This window comes from Galeopterus variegatus, unplaced genomic scaffold (assembly GCF_000696425.1).
Source record: "Galeopterus variegatus unplaced genomic scaffold, G_variegatus-3.0.2 Scaffold3761, whole genome shotgun sequence".
In the NCBI taxonomy this organism is placed as follows: domain Eukaryota; kingdom Metazoa; phylum Chordata; class Mammalia; order Dermoptera; family Cynocephalidae; genus Galeopterus; species Galeopterus variegatus.
Genome location: NW_007729872.1, coordinates 98,129 through 119,494, shown reverse-complemented (window position 1 = coordinate 119,494; position 21,366 = coordinate 98,129). Strand labels below are relative to the sequence as shown.

The window sequence follows — 21,366 nt, the reverse complement described above, 5'->3', positions numbered from 1 at the left end:
GGGGTTGGGATGCCGTTACCAGCCAGTAAAAAGGAAAAAAAGGGAAAGAAAAAAAAAAAAAAAAAAAAAAGCTCATGGAAGAATTTGTATCATCTTTTTTTTTTTTTTAATTTTAATTTTTAATTTTTTTGTCCTTTTTGTGACCGGTAAGGGGATCGCGACCCTTGGTGCAGCGTCGCCCGCACCGCGCTCAGCCAGTGAGCGCACCGGCCATCCTTATACAGGATCCGAACCCGCGGCGGGAGCGCCACTGCGCTCCTAAGTGCTGCACTCTCTCGAGTGTGCCACGGGGCCGGCCCATATCATCTTTTTTTTTTTTTTTTAAATAAGAAAAATGAAATTTATTTCTTACAGTTTTAGAGGCTGGCAAGTCCAAGGTCTGGGGACACATCTGGTGAGGCCCTTCTCCCTGGTGGGGCTTCTGCAGAGTCTTGTGGTGGCACAGAACATCCCATGGCGAGGGCTGAGCAAGAACACTTTTACGTGGTCACTTGCTCTCCTTATAAAGCCCCCAGTCTACTCCCTGATAACCCATTAAACCATTAACCCATTAATCCAATAATGAATTAGTAAATTCATGAGAGCTTAGTCCTCAAGATCCAATCACCTCTTAAAAGCCCCATCTTTCAAATACCATATTGGAGATTAAAACCCAACATGAGCTTTGGATGGGACAAACATTCAAACCATAGCACATTCCATCTTCAAAAATCTGTTTTATTTCTTCTTACAACAGTTATACACCTCTTACTAAGTCTGGACTCTTGTACTACATTAAAGCTGATGACAGTGATTTCCCCTTAAATTTTGACTGAAAATCCCCCTTTAAAAACCCCAAACTTAAAGATTGGAAATAAGATGTACATTTATAACCTTCTCTGATTTAGAGTGGATGACCCCTAAAACCACTGCTCCTCTTTTAAAAAGTCCAAGATAGTTTTGGGAAGAGGGAATTTTAGAGTCTCATTGGCCATCTAAGGGACTAGAAAGTCCTCTCCCAGGGAGGGTTGTAGGGCTGAACTGCTGAGCTACACTTGGAGAAAACTCCAGTTTTTACAATATTTCCACAGTAATCAAAGTTATACTGACCCAGATATTTGGGTTAAAAATCAGACAAAGGAAAGAAGAGAGTCATATGCAAGAGGTAAGAAGATCTCTTTTTTAAATTGTCTGGCATTTACTAGACTTTGATCAGAGAAATCCAAAGTCTACCATACTGGAGGTGTTCTGGAATTCCAGGCTATTTCTTGCAGACTATAGGCTGCAAAGTTTTGGCTTGTCATACTGACCAGTTTAGCTTGTCATAGTGGACCAGGTTTTCCCAGGACATAGATCTACAGCTGGACCTGCAAAAGTACTGCGAGGAACCCTGTCCTTCTAGCTGGGGCCTTGTAGGTGAGAGATACTGATACGGACAGCGGAAGGAAGAGCTGCATGACTTGTCCTCATCAGGGGACAGTTCTATGATCTGGCCTATGTCACAGGCATTAGAGTACAAAGTAGGAACTGAGACCACCCGCCTCGCCTGCTGAGGATCTGGCGTTTGGAAATCACTTGTGGAACTCTCAGTGAAGGCAGAGTCCCATGCCTGATTGGAAGGGCCTAAGGTCTGAAGAGGGAGGGAGCCGTAGAAATCTGAAGCCACAGGAAAAAGAAAATAAGGATTGATGGATGTGCTTGGTGAGGTGGGTATATTCTTGGCTGGAAGGATTTGGTTTGGTTGCTTTAGTGACTGCTGCTGCTGCTGCTTCCTCAATTTGAATGGCCCGTTCCTGAACCAAACCACCACCGTTGACCCCAGTAGGTTGAGTTTTAAAGCTAATTCCTTCCAGAGATTTTTCTCTGGGAACATGGTCTGGCTAAACAGAGCCTCCTACTCTTCATACTGTTAGTGGGTGAATGTGGTACATTCTTGATGCTTCTTCTATGTTGTGGAATTGGCTTGATCCGGTGGCATCAGGTGCATGCTGGACTCACCCATATTGATTAAAGCATGTGGTTGAGGAGTCATGGGGGGTATTCTGTTCATTGTGGGTATGGGACTAGCTGGATCCTCTGGTGTCAAGTTCATGCTGGAATCATTCATGTTGATAAAAGGGTCTGGTTGGGGATTCTGTGTATCTGGGTTTCTGAAATCTGGGATGGAAGGAGTGCCCATTTTCACTCCTGCTTGATGTGTCTCGCTCTGGAAAAGCAGTTTCTTTTTGAACTTTTTGAAGTACCCTCGTACAATCCACAAAGGATTTATATTACTCGGTCAGCAAAAGGGATTACCAAATAGTCCACATCAAAACTTTCTTCTTAACATTGAGTACTAGTAAAATTGGCATCACAAAACAGCTAGAGAAGGTAAGGACATTTCTTGCAGGAAATGGGCAAGGAAGTAAACATGACTTTTCTTGGATTTTCAGGACACATCTGCCAACTGCTCTGTTCCAGCCCTGAGCAATGGTGTGGCAATGGGGTTCATTAACCTTTTTAAGACCATGATCTCTTTTCATAAACAAAATGTTCATACCCACACCCCTGGAGAGCTGAGACTCTCAGCCCGCTGCGGGCCAGGGAGGAGGAGGTCTTTGCAGCTGAGTTCAGAGGTTGCACGAGATACAGCTCTTCTAAAGGATTCTCCACTAGCCAAGGAAAGTGGGCTGAGCTTTTCTTTTTGTAGTTTGTGTTACAGAGATGTAAAAAAATTTTCCAAATACAAAGCAGTATTATAATAGGAATACACATTTTCAAATTCAACAAATCCCACCCGTTGAGACCTGTGGCCTTGCTTTTGTACTGGCCTCAGCCACTTCACACAGCTGTCACCTGTGAGGGACACCCATCTTGCTCAGCCCCCATCTCGTCTACCTCTTTTCACCAAATGCACCAAAGGCAGTTTTGAGGAGAAGCCAAGGGCAATTATAGAGTTTGGATGTGATGCCCCCCCAAAACTCATGTGGAAATCTGATCCCCAACTCGGCAATGTTGGGAGCGGTTTGGGTCATGGGGCAGATCCCTCATGAATAGATTAAGGCCCTGGGGGGCAGGTAGAGAGTTCTCCCTCTATTAGTTCCCATGAGAGCTGGTTGTTTAAAGGAGACTGGCACCTCCTCTCTCTCTCTCTCTCTCTCTCTCTCTCTCTCTCGTTTCCTCTCACCATGTGATCTGTTTGTATCCACAGGTTGGCCTGCCATTTTCCACTATGAGTAGAAGCAGCCCGAGGCCTGTGCCAGATGCAGCTGTCCCAGAATTGTAAGCCAAATAAACCTCTTTTCTGCATAAATTATCCGGTTTCAGGTATTCTGTTATAAGCAACAAAAAATGGACTAGTACAGGCAGCTTGAGGGGGAAGGTGGAATAGGAGAAGGCTCCAGCCCTCTGCCTGGGTGATTGTGACATCGTCCTCAGATGCCTTCTTGAACATGAAACCCAGGGCTCATAGGATGGTGAATTTGTGTTTTTCTTCACACAAACTGGTAAAGCTCTTCCTCCTCATCTCCTTCCTTTTGTAGCTTTCCAGAGTCAATATTCCAGTAAAAACATTGTATCTATCTTCCAGTGGAACAACGAAATATGTAGGTAAAGTCAAGTGCACGACGTACCTATCAGGCGACAGTAAGTGAGCACAGCAAGGATACTGAAGTGCATGTTGGACATGACCCCGTCTATGTAACAGGTGTGTGTGCACATGGACAGGTGTCTAGAAAGATGTTGCAGTGCTTATCTCTGAGTAGTTGGCTTCTTTTTACTTGCTGTACTGTCTGCATGGAATTTGTACAGTAGTATGAATCATTTTTCATACGTTTTTTCCCCTTCTGTTTGGAAGAAACCCAGCAGAGATTGGCAAGACTGTTTATATGCAGGCAGGGTTATACCTTTAGCTATTTTTCTAACTGCCTTATAACCTAACAGAATGGGGGAGCTCATGGTGGGGACGAGGTGGGGCTGAGTCATGTACTTCCTTGGATTTCCTACAGCTGTAGCCTCCAGCACTAGTTTTGGGCCAAGAGAGGCTTAATAACTGACCCTGTATGCCAGTGTTCCACTTTGATTTGATCAGTTCTTCATCTCCCTTCAGCACCTCCCTCTGTAGCTGGAGGCGCACACGTACCCTGCCCGAGGCACACAATTTAGGGCCTGGATGAAGGTGTCAGCGTTCCTTAATAAAAGGGACTAACACTCCTTATGCCCAGCCCCGGGCTGCCTTCACAGTGGTCCTGGGGTTTAAACCCACCTCCCTGAGTAATGGTGGCTAAGAGTAACCTCGTGAGAGTGCTCCTTGTTTGTCTCGTATTTGCTGTCCCTTCTGTCTGGAGCACTCCCCAGCCTCCCTTTCTGCTGTTGATGTGCCTGGTTTCCTTTTGTCCTTCAGGTCCCTATTCAAGTGGCACCTCCTCAGGAAGCTTTCCCTGGACTATCTTTATCTAAAGCAGCTCTCCTGTATCATTCTGTACCATTCTCTATCTTTGTTTCTTCAGAGTGCTTATCACATTTATAATGTAATTTAGACGATACCTTTGGAAATTAAAATAAGCAAAAATTCCCCCTGCATTTGTCCCACTCTCTCTCCCCAGTACCTGGCAACCATCTCAGGTGAGGATGTGGGGTGACTGTTACTTCCTGAAGGAAGAAGACAGGAAATTGAGAAAATCCACTCCAGAAAGGCAGAAGAAGTAGGAAACTGCCCTTTCTTGCCTTGGTGGAAAGAGGAAGAGGAAAGATGACAGGAAGGCTAAGGGGCAGATGCCAGGGCCCCTGAGTCCTCCATTCTTAGGATGGACCTTGCAGCGGGAGGGGGATGCTAGAAAATATCAAGTTAAGGCTTGGAGGCACCTGAGAACATCTGGACCAGAGGCCACTTCCCAGGTGTGGCTTTTGACAGGAATCTTAAGCCCACGTAGCACCTGCTTGAGCGTGGTGAGGGAGGTGACTGAGTAGCTGCAAGCACTGATGACCAGAAAGATCACGGTCACAGGACTGAGGCACCAGTCTTGCCTCCGCACATCTGACCGATGGCTTGCAGGGAATGTGCCCCCCGAGGGGATGTGGAACTTCTGAGACCAACTATTTGCCCAAGAGACACAGAGTCATCCCAAAGAGATTACTGAACCCAGAAGAGACTGGAATGCTGTAATTAGCAAACATAAAATCAATAAGTTAAAAAGAAAAGTAGCCACCAAAATGGCCTGCCTGGTGCAGCAGGTAAGAGGCTTTGGACAAAGGCATTATCATTTCTCACTCGGTGAATGAGGAGAGAAGACTGTGATGTGCGCACTTGAGAAAAACTGGCACACACTCCCCAACAGTATCTCTGAAAACTGTTGCATAAACTTTGCTTCCAGTACACCTATGCGGATGGCAGGACTGACCCCAATTACAGCGGCCGGCGGAGGGGGGAAGTGCCAAAACTTCTTGGCAGGAAATAATTTCACAAGGAAGACCTAAATATACTTTACATCAAATAGATTTTTACCTTAAACCTGCTTTAAAAAAGAAAAATTTCTGAAACATAGCATGGAGGTTTATATAAATAGAGGCAGCACAGCTCAGAGGTTAAGCTGGACTTTGGTGCCATTACTAACTCATTTAACAAATATTTATGGAGATCCTCGTACAAGCCAGGCATTGCACTAGATGGTGGGGATACTGAGGACAAAGCGGACTTGTCCCTGACTTTCATGAGCTCACAGTCCACTGGGAGAGACGGTATGGGTCAACGATTTACATATAGAATTAATTGTGTACAGTGGTGACAGCTCAGCCATAGAGCTCTCTGGGTTCTGCCTGGTCTGCCACTTACTGGCATGTGGCCTCGGCCATGTTATTTAACTTCCCTGGTGCAATAACACCTGTTGAGAAAATGCATTTGGAGGACTTAGTATAGTACCTGGCATATAGCAAATGCTCAGTAAATGTTAGATTTTATTGTTATTACTAACACTATTTTAAATCATTATAGTAAGTTCCTAACCACAGTTTTCTGTGTAGTGGTTTCTGGAAATTCTTTCAGGGCTTTTCGAAGTTGCTACTTTATTGCTATATATGTATGAATGCATGCAAATGTATGTGTACATAAATATATGCATACACAATTGCATGCACACATACATATGTGTATATACTCACATATCTCACATAGAAATCAAATTACTGTTTTAAAAAATTTTTGTATTATATCTTTTCCAGAAATACTACATAGCAATTTTTTTATATACTATATAGCTTAGATAAAAGCTAGCAGGCAATTATTTAAATACTGGATTTCAATAACTGTAACTACCCATAAAGTGAGACTACCAAATAACAGGACTAACATTTTCTAAATGTTGTTTATTTTATTGCTTTTTAATCATATACTGTACTTGCCAGTTCAAGAGTAAAATGTCTTATCCTTTAGGATTCTAAGCAGTTTAAAATTTGATGATTTGGGATAATACTGGGTACATGTGGATTTTCAAACAAAGTCTCATTTAATGTAATATCTCTAATCCTCATCACCCTGTGCGCTATGGCCCACTACCTTCCCCATTTTAAAAAGAAGAAAATGGAGGCTCAGAGGGTGTGAGCAATTTTTTCAAATTTACACAAAACCAGTCTGTTATTGATGTAATTTGAGCCCATTTGCTTGACTCCAAACCCTTTGCTCTTTCCAATGTACCATACTATCTCTGTAAAAATTCTCCCAGAAGAAAAGGGGGAAAAGATACTGAGAAGAAAATAATGAGAAAAATGAAAGACAGAGATCAAATATAACAATTACCATAAAAAATTTAGAGAACAAGTAAAAAAAAAAAAAAAAAAAAAAAAAAAAAAAGCCCAACAATAAAGATAACATTAAACAAACTGCCCCAAGCTGAAGAAGGGCCTGCATGCCCGAGTGGAGAGGGCTGCCTTAACTCACTGCCCTCAGTTACGTGTTCAGGACCTACCACAGGCAGTGGGTACTTGTCTTAAGTCTAGAGTTGTTTTTCTGACCCACACAAAACTGATCCAAGGAGCTAGGTCTAAAACAAATTCTGGAAGCACAGCTGATTCAGTGGTGGACTGTTTGAGTGGCTGGTGGAGACAGGAGTGCCACATGGTCTGTGCCCTGTGCTATCATTATATTCCTCCACCACATTCTGTTTCTTTTAGCTTTCAGTATTAGAAACAGCTGAGGTTGATGAACTGCTATACTCTGTGAAACACAGTGCTGTATTCCCAGAGGCCAAGATCGAGGGAAGTAGATATGTCTGATGAGTGGCTTATAAGGGAAAGTTGCTGTTAAATTCAGAGTTTGGAACCCCCAACCCTGAATAGTATAATCCTGAAATATCCAAACTCAAAGAACCTCACAGCAAAAGGCTTACCTGAGCCATTGGGACAATGATGCTAATGAAACTCTGGACTGGGGTGCAGCACCAAGCACATGTCAGACACTTACTGTTTTCCTCCAAAGAATCGCACGATATTGAGGGACTCGCTGATTGTTTTGGTCAGAAAGGGTCACAGACAAGAAGAAGGGGCTCTTCTCTGCATCGTTTCCAATGTAATTCTGATGCACTGGAAAAGAGATAGGTTTAGAACAGTGAGAGTGCACCTGGTCCTTCCAGTCACAGATGGCAGTGGACACCGCAGCCTTCCCATGTGCTCAGGTGACAGTATCCCAAACCCAGCTGAGGACAACAGAACCTGATCACTCTCCGCTAATCACACACTCCCATTCCCCTTGCCACGACTGGTTCAGGAATGAACATGTGACCCAATTCTAGCCAACGAAATCTGCCAAGGGGCTTCTGGAAAGGTTTCCTCACTGCTAAAGATGGCCGCCTTCTTCCTCTGGACATGGCATATCCAGAAGTGATGTTTAGAATTGTGGCAGCTGTCTTGTGACCCTGAGGAGGACCAGCAGAGGGCCAAGCTTCCATACGAAGGATGGGGAAGCAGAAAAGGGAAAGGCGCTGGGCCTTTGACATCACTGAGCCTTTGAATCCATCCACCCTGGAACTGGCTCTACCTCTGGATTTCTTATTATATCCCTTACTGTTTAAGCCAGTTAGGTCAGGCTTTCTGTTACTTGCAGCTGATGGCATTCAAACCTATGGCACCATTTTTCTGTAGTCATCACTGCTCTGGGCACCATGCTTGCAAGGATTTCAGAAGATGACAAAATTTCCTGCTGATGTCTTTCTTTATAAATGCTTCTATATTCCCCCACTTACCCAAATTAGTTATGCCTGACCAAATAAATGAACTTCAGGTTTTTAAAAAAGACATCACGTAGGTCTGCTCACTCTCATTCCATAGCTCAAGCATCTCATCTTCTACAAACAAATGCATCAGCCTGATAAGCAATTTCTCTCACTCATTCTGAATCCCTCAATAGTGATTATTCTTCCATTCCCCAAATCTTTTTAATTAGCCACACCCCTGTTTTCTACCTTTCTGTATATTTTCACTTGAGCCCTTCACTTTACATGTACATAGCTATTAATGACGGAGCTCTTGGTATGTTCCCGGCATCTGGCTTAGTCTCACTCCTGCATGTCTCATTGAAACTTCTGTTCAAACCTGCTAGGTAAGTATTAGTAATATCCCCTCTTTATAGATAAGAAAACGGAGCCTCAGACAAGTAGAGAGTAGCTAGTATAAGGTCTTATGATTAATAGCAGCAGAACCAGGATGTAAACCCACTCTACACGCTCCATGAGGGCAGGGATCATGACTTTGCCACTGTATCCCCACTGCTCTTCTGCATATTGCCTGACACGTAGTAAGTGATAAATAAATACTTGTTACTGATAAATGAATGAAACCAGAGTCTACAGTCTATGCCTCTTTAGTTCTATACTGGCCCTGGAGCTCAGGGAATCAGTTCTCTCCCTCACTGCCTTGAACTAAAAGTTCAAAACCCAATATAGACAGAGTACTTGCCTTCTTAAGTCTAAAGGTGTTTTTCCACCCTGAAAAATTCTTCTTTTCTCTCAAATCACTCATTCAGATGATCTAATCCCCTTTAACTACACAGGGACAAAAACAACTGGCCAAAACAAAACAAAAAAATTACGAGCAAAACTCTTCGGACTGAGACTCTGAATCAACTCTTTTAATCTAGAAAGCTCACTACTGACCTTGAAGTGAAATGCCCTGATCTTAATGTCCCTAAATTGGTTAGTTTCACTCATATAGGGTACCATAAATTACACTAACATTAATTTTCATTTTGAATATCCTTTCTTCCCAACCACCATAATGGCATAATTACCTTGTCCTAAAAAATACTTGAAATACCATCTGGTGTGGTATTCTGGGTTCTCTAAGTGCACGTCTGTCCTTCGCCAAGTACCTGGCAGAGCAGCTGCATTCTGTAATGGAACAAAGTTGTGCCATTAAAACGCTTATTCGGAAAGTAAACATGAAGCTGACAACAAACCAGAGGCCAAAGAACCAGAAAAATCACAGTTAAAAGCATACACCAAAGGGCTGTAACCACATGTTCTCATTAGAAAAGACATTCAATCTAAATTCACATCATGGAAGCATTGTAGAGGTCCTCAGGGTGTAGGAAAAAGAATCAAGTGAACCAGTGTGATCAGCTATTTCTAATATGAGTATAAAGTACCTCTCCTTTCTGGGCCGAAGCTTCCACAATATTTGGGAGTTGGTGCCCCCTAGAGGCACCCCCTGTTTGTTACCCCTGTAACAGTTGTCCCTGTAACAGACACGATTCATCTGCAAATACATCTCTGCAGCATTTTACTTAATTTCATATGCTTTGTTGAATTTTTAAAATTTATCACAAAAATTACCCAATTAATGTAGAAAATATGAACATAATGAGTAATCTGAATCCTTTATCCAAAGATAATCATTATTGGGCCGAGCCCATGGCGCACTCGGGAGAGTGCGGCGCTGGGAGCGCCGGAGCGCTCCCGCCGCAGGTTTGGATCCTATATAGGGATGGCCGGTGCACTCACTGGCTGAGCGCAGTGCCGCCGGTCTCAAAAAAAAAAAAAAAAAAAAAAAAAAAAGACAAAGATAATCATTATTAATGTTTGGGTATGGCTTTTCTAATTTTTTTCCTGTGCTTACATATGTGTGTATTTTTCTTGCCCAAATGGTATCATACTGAATATACAATTTTGTAGCTTGCTTTTTCACTTGATAATATATTTTTCCATGTCAATGAATATACTTCTACAATGTTAATCTTAATGGCGCTCTACTATTTTATTATATGAAAACAATATAACTATTTAACAATACTGAACAATTAGGCTGCTCCCAATTTTTTGTTATTGTAAATAAAGTTGTGATAAACATCTTCTAATTCCACAAGTTTGCACACTTGTCCAATTATTTCTTTAGGATGCAGTCTTAGAAGATAAATTACTTTAACAAAGAGTAAGGACATTATCAAGGATCTGTGACATAATGTCAATCTGACACGTAGGAAGATGGGTACAAAATTATAGTTTCACCAGCGATAGCCGAGGGGGCCATCTTCCCTATACCCTCTTTACAATTTAATGGCAAGAATGTAACCTCAGTGTTTTTGTGTTGTATACCAGGTGGATTGAACATCTTCACATTTTTGTTTTTTTGTTTTTGTCCTTTTTTTGAGACCGGCCGCACCGTGCTCAGCCAGTGAGCACACCGGCCATCCCTATATAGGATCCGAACCCTCCGTGGGAGCGCTGCTGCGCTTCCAGCGCCGCACTCTCCTGAGTGCGCCACGGGCTCGGCCCTCTTCTTCACATTTTTATTGGTCATTCATAATTCTTCCTCTGTGGGTTACCTATTTATGTCCTTTGTCAACTTTCCAATCACTATTCTTTTCCTTAATAATTTACTTATAAAATCTTTGAAATAGATTGCAAATAATTTCTTCTAACCAAATTTTCACTTTAAAAATTTTTTTATGGTATTTTGGGCCACACAGATGTTTTTACACTTTATTATTTTTTTGGCAGCTGGCTGGTACAGGGATTGAAGCCTGGACCTTGCTTGGTGTTATCAGCACTATGCTCTAACCAACTGAGCTAAGTGGCCAGCCCCACATAGACGTTTTTAATGTTCATGCAAGCAAATTCTTTAGATTTTTTTCCCTTTATGGCTTTGTCTTTAGTATTATTATATAAAAGGCCTTCTCTGTCCCAGTATTAATGAAACTATTTACCTCTATATTCTTCTAGATGTTCTAAGATTTTGTTTTTATTTATTTATTTTTTCCTTTTTGTTTTTTTTTCGTGACCAGCAACGGGATCGCAACCCTCAGTGTCGCGCCTGCACCGCGCTCAACCAGTGAGGGGACCGGTCTCTATATGGGATCCGAACCCTCGGTGGGAGCGCCACCGCGCTCCCAAGCGCCGCACTCTACCGAGTGCACCACCGGGCCAGCCCTAAGATTTTGTTTTTATATTTCACTTTTTACGTAGCATTTATTTTGATGGATACTATACAATAAAAATCAATTTTCCCCAAATAGTTTATCAATGAACCCAGTTCTAATTATTGAACATTGCCTTTCCTCACTTTATAAGGCATTAAGTACTTTTACAATAAATGTCTGAATCTTGCATGGCTTGGGCTGAGACTGTGTTAGATAATGGTTTTTCTAAATAATTGGATTTTACTCTATTGAAGCTTCTTTGACATCTACATTGCGCCATGTATATGAGGGTACTTCAAAAAATTCATGGAAAAATAGAATTAAAAGATAATGTGAATATTTCCATGAACATTTTGAAGTGCTCTCATATAAAAGACAGACTATTGGGACATACTTTCTGATTTTTGACATGCTTCTAGTGATTTACTAGATGTTTGTGGTCAGTTTCTTTACCATGTAGAAAAGGTTTCCTTCAATTCCAAATTTACAAAGAGGCTTTTCTCAAGAATAAATATTGAATTTTATCAAAAGCTTTTTTTTTTTTTTTGGCGACTACTGAGAGAATAGGTAATGAGGGAGAATTATAGTAATGTAGTGAACGATAGTAATAGTTCTTCTGATATTGACTGGTTCTTAGATTTCTAGAATGTGTGCCCTGTTAGGTCATGGTATATTATTCTTTTAATATTCTGCTGGACTTAAAAAAGTGAGTGATGTGTCATATTTGTTAGTGAGATGGATCTGTAGGGTTCTTTTCTGTATGTATTTCTGTCATGCTTTCAGGGTTATGTTACCATAGAAAATGAATTAGGAAGCTTTCTGTCTTTGTCATTGCTCTGAAACACCGACATTCATTGAGAGAGCTCTAAATGACACATGTCAGGCCAAGCACGCCATAGGCATTATCTCTAGGGCCAGCACCACCAACTTAATGAGACAGATTCTATTAACCCCCCCTCTTTCAGGTGAGGAAATTGAGAGAGAGTGGAAGTATGTTTCCTAAGGTTGCAGAGATAATAAGTAGTGGAGCTGGAACTGAAACCAGTCCTGCTTCTAGAGGTTTTTTCTTTTTTCTTTTTTAATCTTAATCATTGCATCATCTTCTGTGTCCTTTTTTATGTCCTGCCTTTCTAAACTATCAGGAGTAAAAACGTAGGTTAAAGTTTCTTAGTGTTATTGTGCTTTTACCAGATTTTCTTGATTTTTTAAAAACCAGCTATTGCTACATATATATAAAGTTTTATTTGGAAATAATGTTAAACTTACATAAAAGCTGCAAGAATAGGAACAGCATAAAGAGCACCTGCACACCCTTTACCAGACTCACCTGCTGTTAACGTTCTACCCCATCTGCTCGTTTGTTCACTCCCACCCACACGCAATTTTTATTCTGAACACTTAAGACTCAGATGTGTAATTAATAGCTCTTTATCCCTAAATACTTCAGTGTGTATTTTTCAAGAATAGGGGTATTTTCTTAGATAATCACAATACAACTTTATCAATGTCTGTAAATTTAACATTGATATGACACTTTACCATCCATTTTCTAGTTTAGTCAAGGAACCCGTCAATGTCATTTAAAGCATTTTCCCCTTTCAGTGCAGGATTCTTTCATTGTCACGTCTGTTGAGACTCCCTTAATCTGGAACATTTCCATAGACTCTGTTTTTCATGGCATTGACATTTTTGAAGAATGCAGCATCCCCTCCTCCTTTTTTATTTTTTAAATTGACACATTGTAATTGTACATATTTACAGGGTGCAATTTGATGTTTGATATATATATATATGCTGTATAATAATCAAATCAGGGTATTTCGCATAACAATCCTCTCATGCATATATCATTTCTTTATGGTGAGAATATTCAAAAGTCTCTCTTCTAGCTAATTTGCAATATGCAATACTTTACTGTTAACCATCATCACCCTGCTGTGCAATAGAACACCAGAACTTACTCCTCCGATCTAATTGTCACTTTGTACCTGTTGACCCACCTCTGCCCATCCTCCCCTCCCCAGTATCTAGTAACCACTGTTCTGCTCTCTGGTTCTATGATATCAACTCTTTTTTTATTTCAGATTCCACATATGAGTGAGATCATACGATATGTGTCTTTCTGTCATTTTAAAAATAAAGCATTCCTCATTTTGGGTTTGTCTGATGTTTCCCCACACTTAGATTCAGGGTATACACACCTGCGTGGAATACCACATAAGTAAGGCCTGTCCTTCTCCGCTTATCATAGTATCAAGACATCCATCTCCTCCTCACTGGTGATGTTAATTTTGATCACCTGTTCACAATGTTGTCTCAGTTTGACCTTTTGTGTGACTCAAGAGGAGCATATAACTGAGTCTTATTCCTTGTAGGATTTCTGCATGATTCATTTTCACCAGCTAATCGCTTTATAACCATGAGCCACAGGCAGTACTCCTGTCTATGGTTGTTTTCACTATGCCACCGGGCAGCATGACCCTGGGGTCCACCAGCCATCCTCGGGCATTAGCTGACCAGACATTGGGGAGGGGTTTAGCCAAAGAAGCTGGCCTTAGCCAGTCAGATTCCACAGTGGTTGGTGTCATGGTCCCAACGCCCTGGATCCTAGAAAACTTCAGCAGAGCCTGGAGAGGAAACTCTTATGTCACCAGATCATTTAAACCTCCAGAGCCTCCAAGACTTGCATGGCATAGAGAGGTTTCCTCCAGGTAACAGCACCAGATCTTAACTCAATGCTTCTCAAATTTGTTAAAATGTGCACTCTTGGCCCCATTTTAGACCTCCTCCTCAGGATCTCTGGGAGTGGGGCCCCAGAATCTGCATTTTAACAAATAACCAGGTAATTCTGATGAACACTGAACTTTGAGAATCACTGCAGTATACCAGGGGTTCTCAGGGAATCCAGGACTGGGGAGGGGGGCATGAACTTAGATGGGGCAAAACAAATGCATCTTTATTTTCCCTGAATTCTAACTGAAATTTAGTGTTTCATTCAATTATGAATGCGTGCAACAAACTACAGTAGAATGAAAAGTCCTGGCAACCATGTCACCAAAGAAATCACAGATATTTTCAGAACTCACAGTGATTGCAGATATCTCGAAACACTGTTTACACTCTTCACTGTTCAAAACTACAGTAGTTGAAAGACTTGTTGCTGGACTGGTTTGAGGAAAACCAAAAAGTTCATGGAAAGATTTGCATTATCTTTTAATTCTATTTTTCCATGAACTTTTTGAAGTATCCTCTGTATTTAATATATTAATAAAAAAGCATACAGGGCCGGCCTGGTGGCGCACTGGAGAGTGCGCCGCTTGGGAGTGCGGCAGCGCTCCCGCCAAGGGTTCGGATCCCATGTGGAGACCGGTTCCCGCTCACTGGCTGAGCGTGGTGCGGGCACAACAACGAGGGTTGCGATCCCGTTGCTGGTCCCCGGTGCGGGCGCAACACCAAGGGTTGCGATCCTGTTACCGGTCAATAAAAAAAAAAAGGAAAAAAAATAAATAAATAAAAAAGCATATATATTACTATATCATAAATGAGGTTTAAAATATCATTTTGATAACTGTTTCAACACACTGTTTTCCTTTGAAATCTTGTGTATTTTATTTTATGCACCTAGAAACATTATTCTGAGAAGAGATCTACAGGCTTCAGGTGACAGCCAAGGGGGTTCAAAGGCACAGAAAGTGGCCCACACATTCTAGATTTCTGAAGCAGTTGTGTCTGCCTGCCTCCCCTCCCAGAGGTCTGGATGCGGGCAACTGCAGAAAGGAATGATATAAGGAGGGGCAATTATAATATTATAATAACATTACAATAATGATAATATTACAGGGAGGGGCAAGATGCAGCCCAGCATCTCAGAGGGAGAGATGGGCCTCTATAGTGACTTTATTCTTCCTATTTGGCACCCCCCATACCTCTGCTGATTACAGACTGGCAATGATGAATTCTTTTTTTAAATAGATAAGAAGTTACCTATTTAACTTTCATCTTCACTGAATACTGAACTGAAATGAGGGAAAAACCCCAACACCAAAAGCTGAGTCTCATAGAGCAAGACACTTCCCCGTGCCTGTTAAAAGCACATAGCATGGGGTGCAAAGACAAGAGTGCATGCAGGACCCAACAAAAGGACCCCCAGAGGAGCGATGCTGGAAAGAGCTGTGGTCTCTGATGATGTGCAGTAGCAGTGAGCAGTAAGGGGCCTGGGTAAGTGTACAGCCAGATGATTCTTTTCACATGTGGACACCCTTGTAACCACGACCTGGATCGAGACAGAATAAATTTGGGTATTTTCACAACCTCAGGAAGGCCCCTTTGTTCATTTCTCATCATTACCCAATCACACCACCAAAGGTAACCACTATCCTGACTTCTACCACCAGGGAGTCGTTTTACCTGCTCTTGAACTTCATAGAAATGAAATCATATTGTGTGTGACGTAAGCCAGGCTTTTTGTCCTTCAACATTATGTCTGTGACATTCATCCATGTTACTGGTGTAGCAGTTCACTCTTTTTCCCTGCCATGTAGTGGTCCACAGTATGAACGCCACTATATATACATTCATTCTTTAGCTGGTGGACATTTGAATCGTTTCCAGGTTTTGGCTATTAAGAACAAAGCCACTACATGCTGGCCGGTGTGCTCAGTTGGTCAGAGTGTGGTGTTACAACACCAAGGTCAAGCCCACCAAAAAAAAAAAAAAAAAAAAAAAGAAAGAAAAGAAAGAATGAAATAGGAAGAATGAAGCCACCATGAACATTCTTGAGTCTGTCTTTTGGTAGACACAAGCACTCATTTCTGTCGGGTATATATCCCGGGACACAGAGGACGCATGCATTCAGTTTTAGTAGATACCACCAAACGAATTTCCAAAGGGACGCACCAATTTACACTCCTATTAGCAATATACAGATGCTCCTTGACTGATAAAAGCCCCAATAAACCCATCATAAAGCGCAAAAATCTTAAGTCGAACCATTGTAACTCAGGGACCATCTATATATGAGAGTTCTAGTTGCTCCATATCCTCTGACCAAACTCTTAGCATTTCAGTCCTTTTAATTTCAGCAGTTCTGGAGTAGCTGTAGTAGTTCATCATTGTGTTTTTAATTTGTAATAAATCCTACTTTAGGTGTGACCTATTTTACAAAAGACTTCAGAGATATAGAAACTTTTTCTACAGCAGTTTAAGGTGACAATGAAACAGGAACATGTTATTTATTTGCTGTCACCAAGAAAGTTAGGAGGAAATATTTTGATGAGTACATTTTCCAGTTAACTGAAGCTTAATTTTGCAAACACCCACACTTACTCTGTGTCCCTTTAGGTAAATATTTGGTAGAAGGTATGATTGGGGTGATGAGCTTGAACTATGCTGTGCTGCAGACACATCCACAGGGATGGGCGAGTCCTGAGACTAAGAAATCTCGGATCATTTCTGCATCACATTCCAAAGTCCACAAAGGCTTCTTGTTGCCTTTACTGTCTTTTTTTTTTTTTTTTTTTAAAGCCCGTTTATACTTGTGGGATGTGAAGGAGTAAGACTGAATCTGGCCAGGATATTTTAAGGAGAACTTAATCAAAATCTATATATAACACCCTGATTTTATTTGAATGTTCTCTAATATTTGACTTTAACCAGGAAATCCACACAATACAAACACTTCAAATGAAATCCATAGTTTTCTATATGCCTGGGATTTTTCAGAGTCTCTTCCATACTAAGTTCGATAAATGAGTAAATGAATTTAATTGATTTTACTTCAGTTCCTAGGTTAAATTGCTGAGATAATACTGGCAGTAAGGAAGATAACTTTTTTAAAAAACAAACTAAAATATTTTGAATTACAAATGTAAACATGAATATAAGCTGCTTGTAAAAAAGTGAAACCACAGAAAAATTAAATACCAATCTACCTCTTCTTTTTATAATAATCATGCTACCAGATTGGTTTGGATAGTCCCAGATATTTTTATGCATTTACAAAGATGTGTTTACTTTATATATACATACACATATGACACATTCACATACATATAAATATACACATACCTATACATATATAGACATATGAGGGTTCTTCAAGACCCATATAGATCTACTTTGCTCTTTTTAACAACTACACAGATTTTTTTTTTAATTAAACACTTCAGTTGAATAGAGATTTGTAAAATACATAACAGAATAGAAGGGCATAAAATGGAAAGTTAAGGCCTTCCAACTTCTTTCTTGGCCTTCTATTTCCATTCTCCAGAAGCAATTTCTATTAGATTTTTATGTATCCTTTTGGAAATTTCCTTGCATATTGACAAGCAGTTATCTTTTTCATTTTTAAAGAAAATGGGATGATACTATACAAATCATTCTGGAACATGCTTTTATGCCCAACACTGTATCTTAAATATCTCTTTGTGGTAATACTTATATCTCTACCTCATTCTTTCTTTTTTTTTAAAGATGACCGGTAAGGGGATCTTAACCCTTGACTTGGTGTTGTCAGCACTACGCTCAGCCAGAGAGCAAACCAGCCATCCCTATATGGGATCCGAACCCGTGGCCTTGGTGTTACCAGCACCGCACTCTCCCGAGTGAGCCACAGGCCAGCCCCGCTACCTCATTCTTTCTAATAGCTACTAAGCATTCCATTGTATAAATACACGTACCTTAATTTATATAATTATTCCCCTACTGATGGAAATTTCCATTCTGTTGTTCCACATCCTCACCAGCATTTCGTGTTGTCAGCATTCAGGATTTTGGCCATTCTCGCAGTTGTGTAGTGGAATCTTATTTTAATTTGCACCTCTGTGATGGGAGCATTTTTTCATATGCTTCTGTGCTGTCTGAGTATCTTCTTTGATGAAATTTCTGCTTAAGGTCTTTGGCTGATTTTTTTAATTGGGTTGTTTTCTTATTTTTGAGTGTCAAGAGTTCTTTGCATCTTTTGGATAAGTTCTTTATCAGATATGTCTTTTGCAAAATATTTTCTCATAGTCTATGGCTTGTGTTTTCATTCACTTGACAGTGCCTGTCACAGAGAAGAAGGTTTTGATTTTATTGAAGCCCAGTTTATCAGTTCTTTTTTTCCTGGATCATGCCTTTGGTGTTATATGTAGAAAGACATTGCCATAATCTAGATCATCCAGGTTTTCTCCTGTGTTATCTTCTAGGATTTTATTGTTTTGTGTTTTACATTTGGGTCTGTGATCTATTTTGAGTTAATTTTTTTTTTCCTTTTTGTCTTTTTTCGTGACCGGCAACGGATCGCAACCCTCAGTGTCGCGCCCGGACCGGACTGGGACCGGCAACGGGATCGCAACCCTCAGTGTTGCGACCGCACCTTGCTCAGCCAGTGAGCGGCCGGTCTGTACGTGGGATCTGAACCCTCGGCGGGAGCACCGCCGCGCTCCCAAGCGGTGCACTGTAGCAGTGCGCCACCGGGCCGGCCCTGCTTCCATTTCTTTTTTCCTATTTTAAATAATTCTGCAATACATGTCCTAGCAATAGAACTTCTGGCTAAATGGTATACACATTTTTAATTACTGCTAATTACCCTCTCAAAAGGTTGTACTAATTTTCACATCTCCCAACAGTGTGTAAGAGGATCCTCTCCATGCTAGGGAAGACAGATTTGTAAACAGGTGAAAGAGTGTCCCCTCTGCTCCACATCTACTAATTGATACATATAGTGAGCTGTGAGGGAGGTCCCCAGTGATCCACCCAGGGGTGACACTCATTTTAATTAATAATCTGAATGAGCCCACAGATGGCAAGACAAGCACATCTGAAGGTAACACAGAGCTGCTCAGTGGGTTAGCTAATAGGACAGGTGACAGAATCAAGATGTCACAAAAAAACTCTTGACAATTAGCAATTAAGGGACACACTAATGAGATTAAGTTCAATGTGGACAATACAAAACCCTACACTTAGGTACAAAATACAAATTGCATAAGTATAGGCTGGGAAAAGCTAGGTGCTGTAAAGTAGGATTTGGCTCTGTTTTTGCTCACCAGGAAATTGAGGCTCAGAGACATTGAGTCATGAATTAGTAGGTAGTAGAGCTGAGGTTTGAACACAGGTTGGTTTGACTCCAAAATCATCTCTGCTACACCATGATGCTGCCTCACAGCCAAAAGACAGCACACGTGAAAAAGACTGGGGGTGTGGGGAGGTAGCACAGTGTAGGCTCATAACAAGTCATCAGGCTTCATAAAAAGAGGTAGAGTGTCTACAGCAAGGAAGAGGACCAGCCTGCTCCACTCCGTGGCTGTGTGGAGCGCACCCAGAGCCCTATGTTCACTTCTGAGCACTTCGATTTAAAAGGTTCATTAATGACCTCACATGTGTCCAGGGAACAGCAATTATGGTGATGATGGTAAACTGATTCCATGTCTTAGGAGGAAAACAACAGATGTCTTCCAATGCTGAAGGCCTGTGATGTTGAGGACAGCTCAGACTTACACTACAGGGCTATGGAGAACATAAATAGAAACTAGAGGAAAATACAGACAGATGAATTCTGTTCAGTAAAAAGAACTTTCAGCAATTAGAGATTATGAAAAATGGAATGAACTGCTTTAGGAGTGTGAAATAATGGGAAATACATACTTGGTTCTTATACCTGTTTCCCGGTGCAGAGCTCCTAAACCCTTGGAAATTCCTGAGTGATAAGTGTGGTAGCAGCATCATTCATTCTAAGGAGGTGACACTACACTCATGGCCCCTAGAGAGCTTCAGGATGGGGGCTGGTTGCCACAAAGATCAAGCCTTGATTAGAAGCTTGGAACTTTCAGCTCCACCCCCAACCTCCACGGAGAGGAGAGGGGCTGGGGGTTAATTACCAATGGCCAATGACTTAATCAATCATGTCTAAGTGATGAAACCTCCATAATAGCCCCCAAATTGTGGGGTTCAGGGAGCTTCCAGGTGGTGAACATGTTGAGGAGCTGGGAGGGTGGCACAATGGAGAAGGCATGGAAGCTCTGCACCTGCCACCCCCTACCCTGCCCTATGCGTCTCTTAGGAACAACCAAAGTCATATCCTTTATACTAAATCAGTAATAATAAGTGTTTTCCTGAGATCTGTAAATCATTTTAGTGAATTATGGAACCTGAGGAGGGGGGTTGTGGGAACCCCTGACTTTGTAGCCAAGTCAGAGAGAAGTTTGGGTAACCTGGGGATCCAATACTTGTGACTGGCTTCCAAAGTGACATCAGTCTTGTGGGACTGAGCCTTCAAACCTATGGAATCTGATGCTAACTCCAGGTAGTTGGTCTCAGGATTAAACTGAATTAATTGTAAGACACTCAGTCAGTATCAGAATTGGTTGGTTTCAGGAGGAAAAAACCTATCAAGGGGGTAGCAAGGTTCCTATCACTGGAGATATATTCAAGCAGGGGCCGAGCAACTGGCTGCTGGTGATGTCACTGCAGGGTCTCACGCACTGGTTAGGGGACTGGCCTAGATGAACTGTAAGGCAGCAGGGTATGGCCCACGGACAGGTGCTGATCAGCAAACTGTTTGTCAGCACATGACGAAATGTACGGAAACGGACAGCAGGTATTTAGAAACTTTTATAGCAATTTGACATTACTGTGGCATCTAGGTTTATGTTCAGTGGATTTGTCTCATTAAACTGAGTCCCGACCAATCTAGGTGTATGGAATTCCATGGTTAATTGCATAAGGTAGGTGCTACATGCCAGTCATGCGGAGTATGGCCACATATAGTTCTGCGACAGAGTGGAAAAGAAAAAGTGGGTCCTTCACCACAGACTGTTTGAGAAGCACTGCTCAGAGGCCTCAGCCTCATGGTGATGTCCCTGGTAAGGCCTTGTCCAACCACCCCATCTAAAGCAGGACTCTTCCTTTTACTTTGCTCCATGGTCCCCAGTTTGTTTTCTTCATAGTAGTTACCAAAATTTGCAGTCATTCTATGTATTCGTGTTGTTTATTGGCTGCTTCCCCTGCCAGTCTGTAAGACCATGAGC

At 41.5% G+C, this 21,366-nt stretch overlaps 1 protein-coding gene and 1 pseudogene across 1 annotated transcript in view; both read right to left on the bottom strand.

Moving 5' to 3' along the window:
• The window catches only part of GARNL3 (GTPase activating Rap/RanGAP domain-like 3), a 142,534-nt gene that overhangs the window by 74,886 nt on the left and 46,282 nt on the right, over nucleotides 1-21,366 (bottom strand). The window contains exons 4-5 of the mRNA XM_008585920.1: nucleotides 9,233-9,332; nucleotides 7,412-7,530 (exon numbers count right to left, since the gene is read on the bottom strand). Of these exons, the coding sequence (XP_008584142.1) occupies nucleotides 7,412-7,530; nucleotides 9,233-9,332 (219 nt within the window). The remainder of the gene's footprint in view (nucleotides 1-7,411; nucleotides 7,531-9,232; nucleotides 9,333-21,366) is intronic.
• LOC103601501 lies at nucleotides 1,294-2,158 on the bottom strand (annotated as a pseudogene).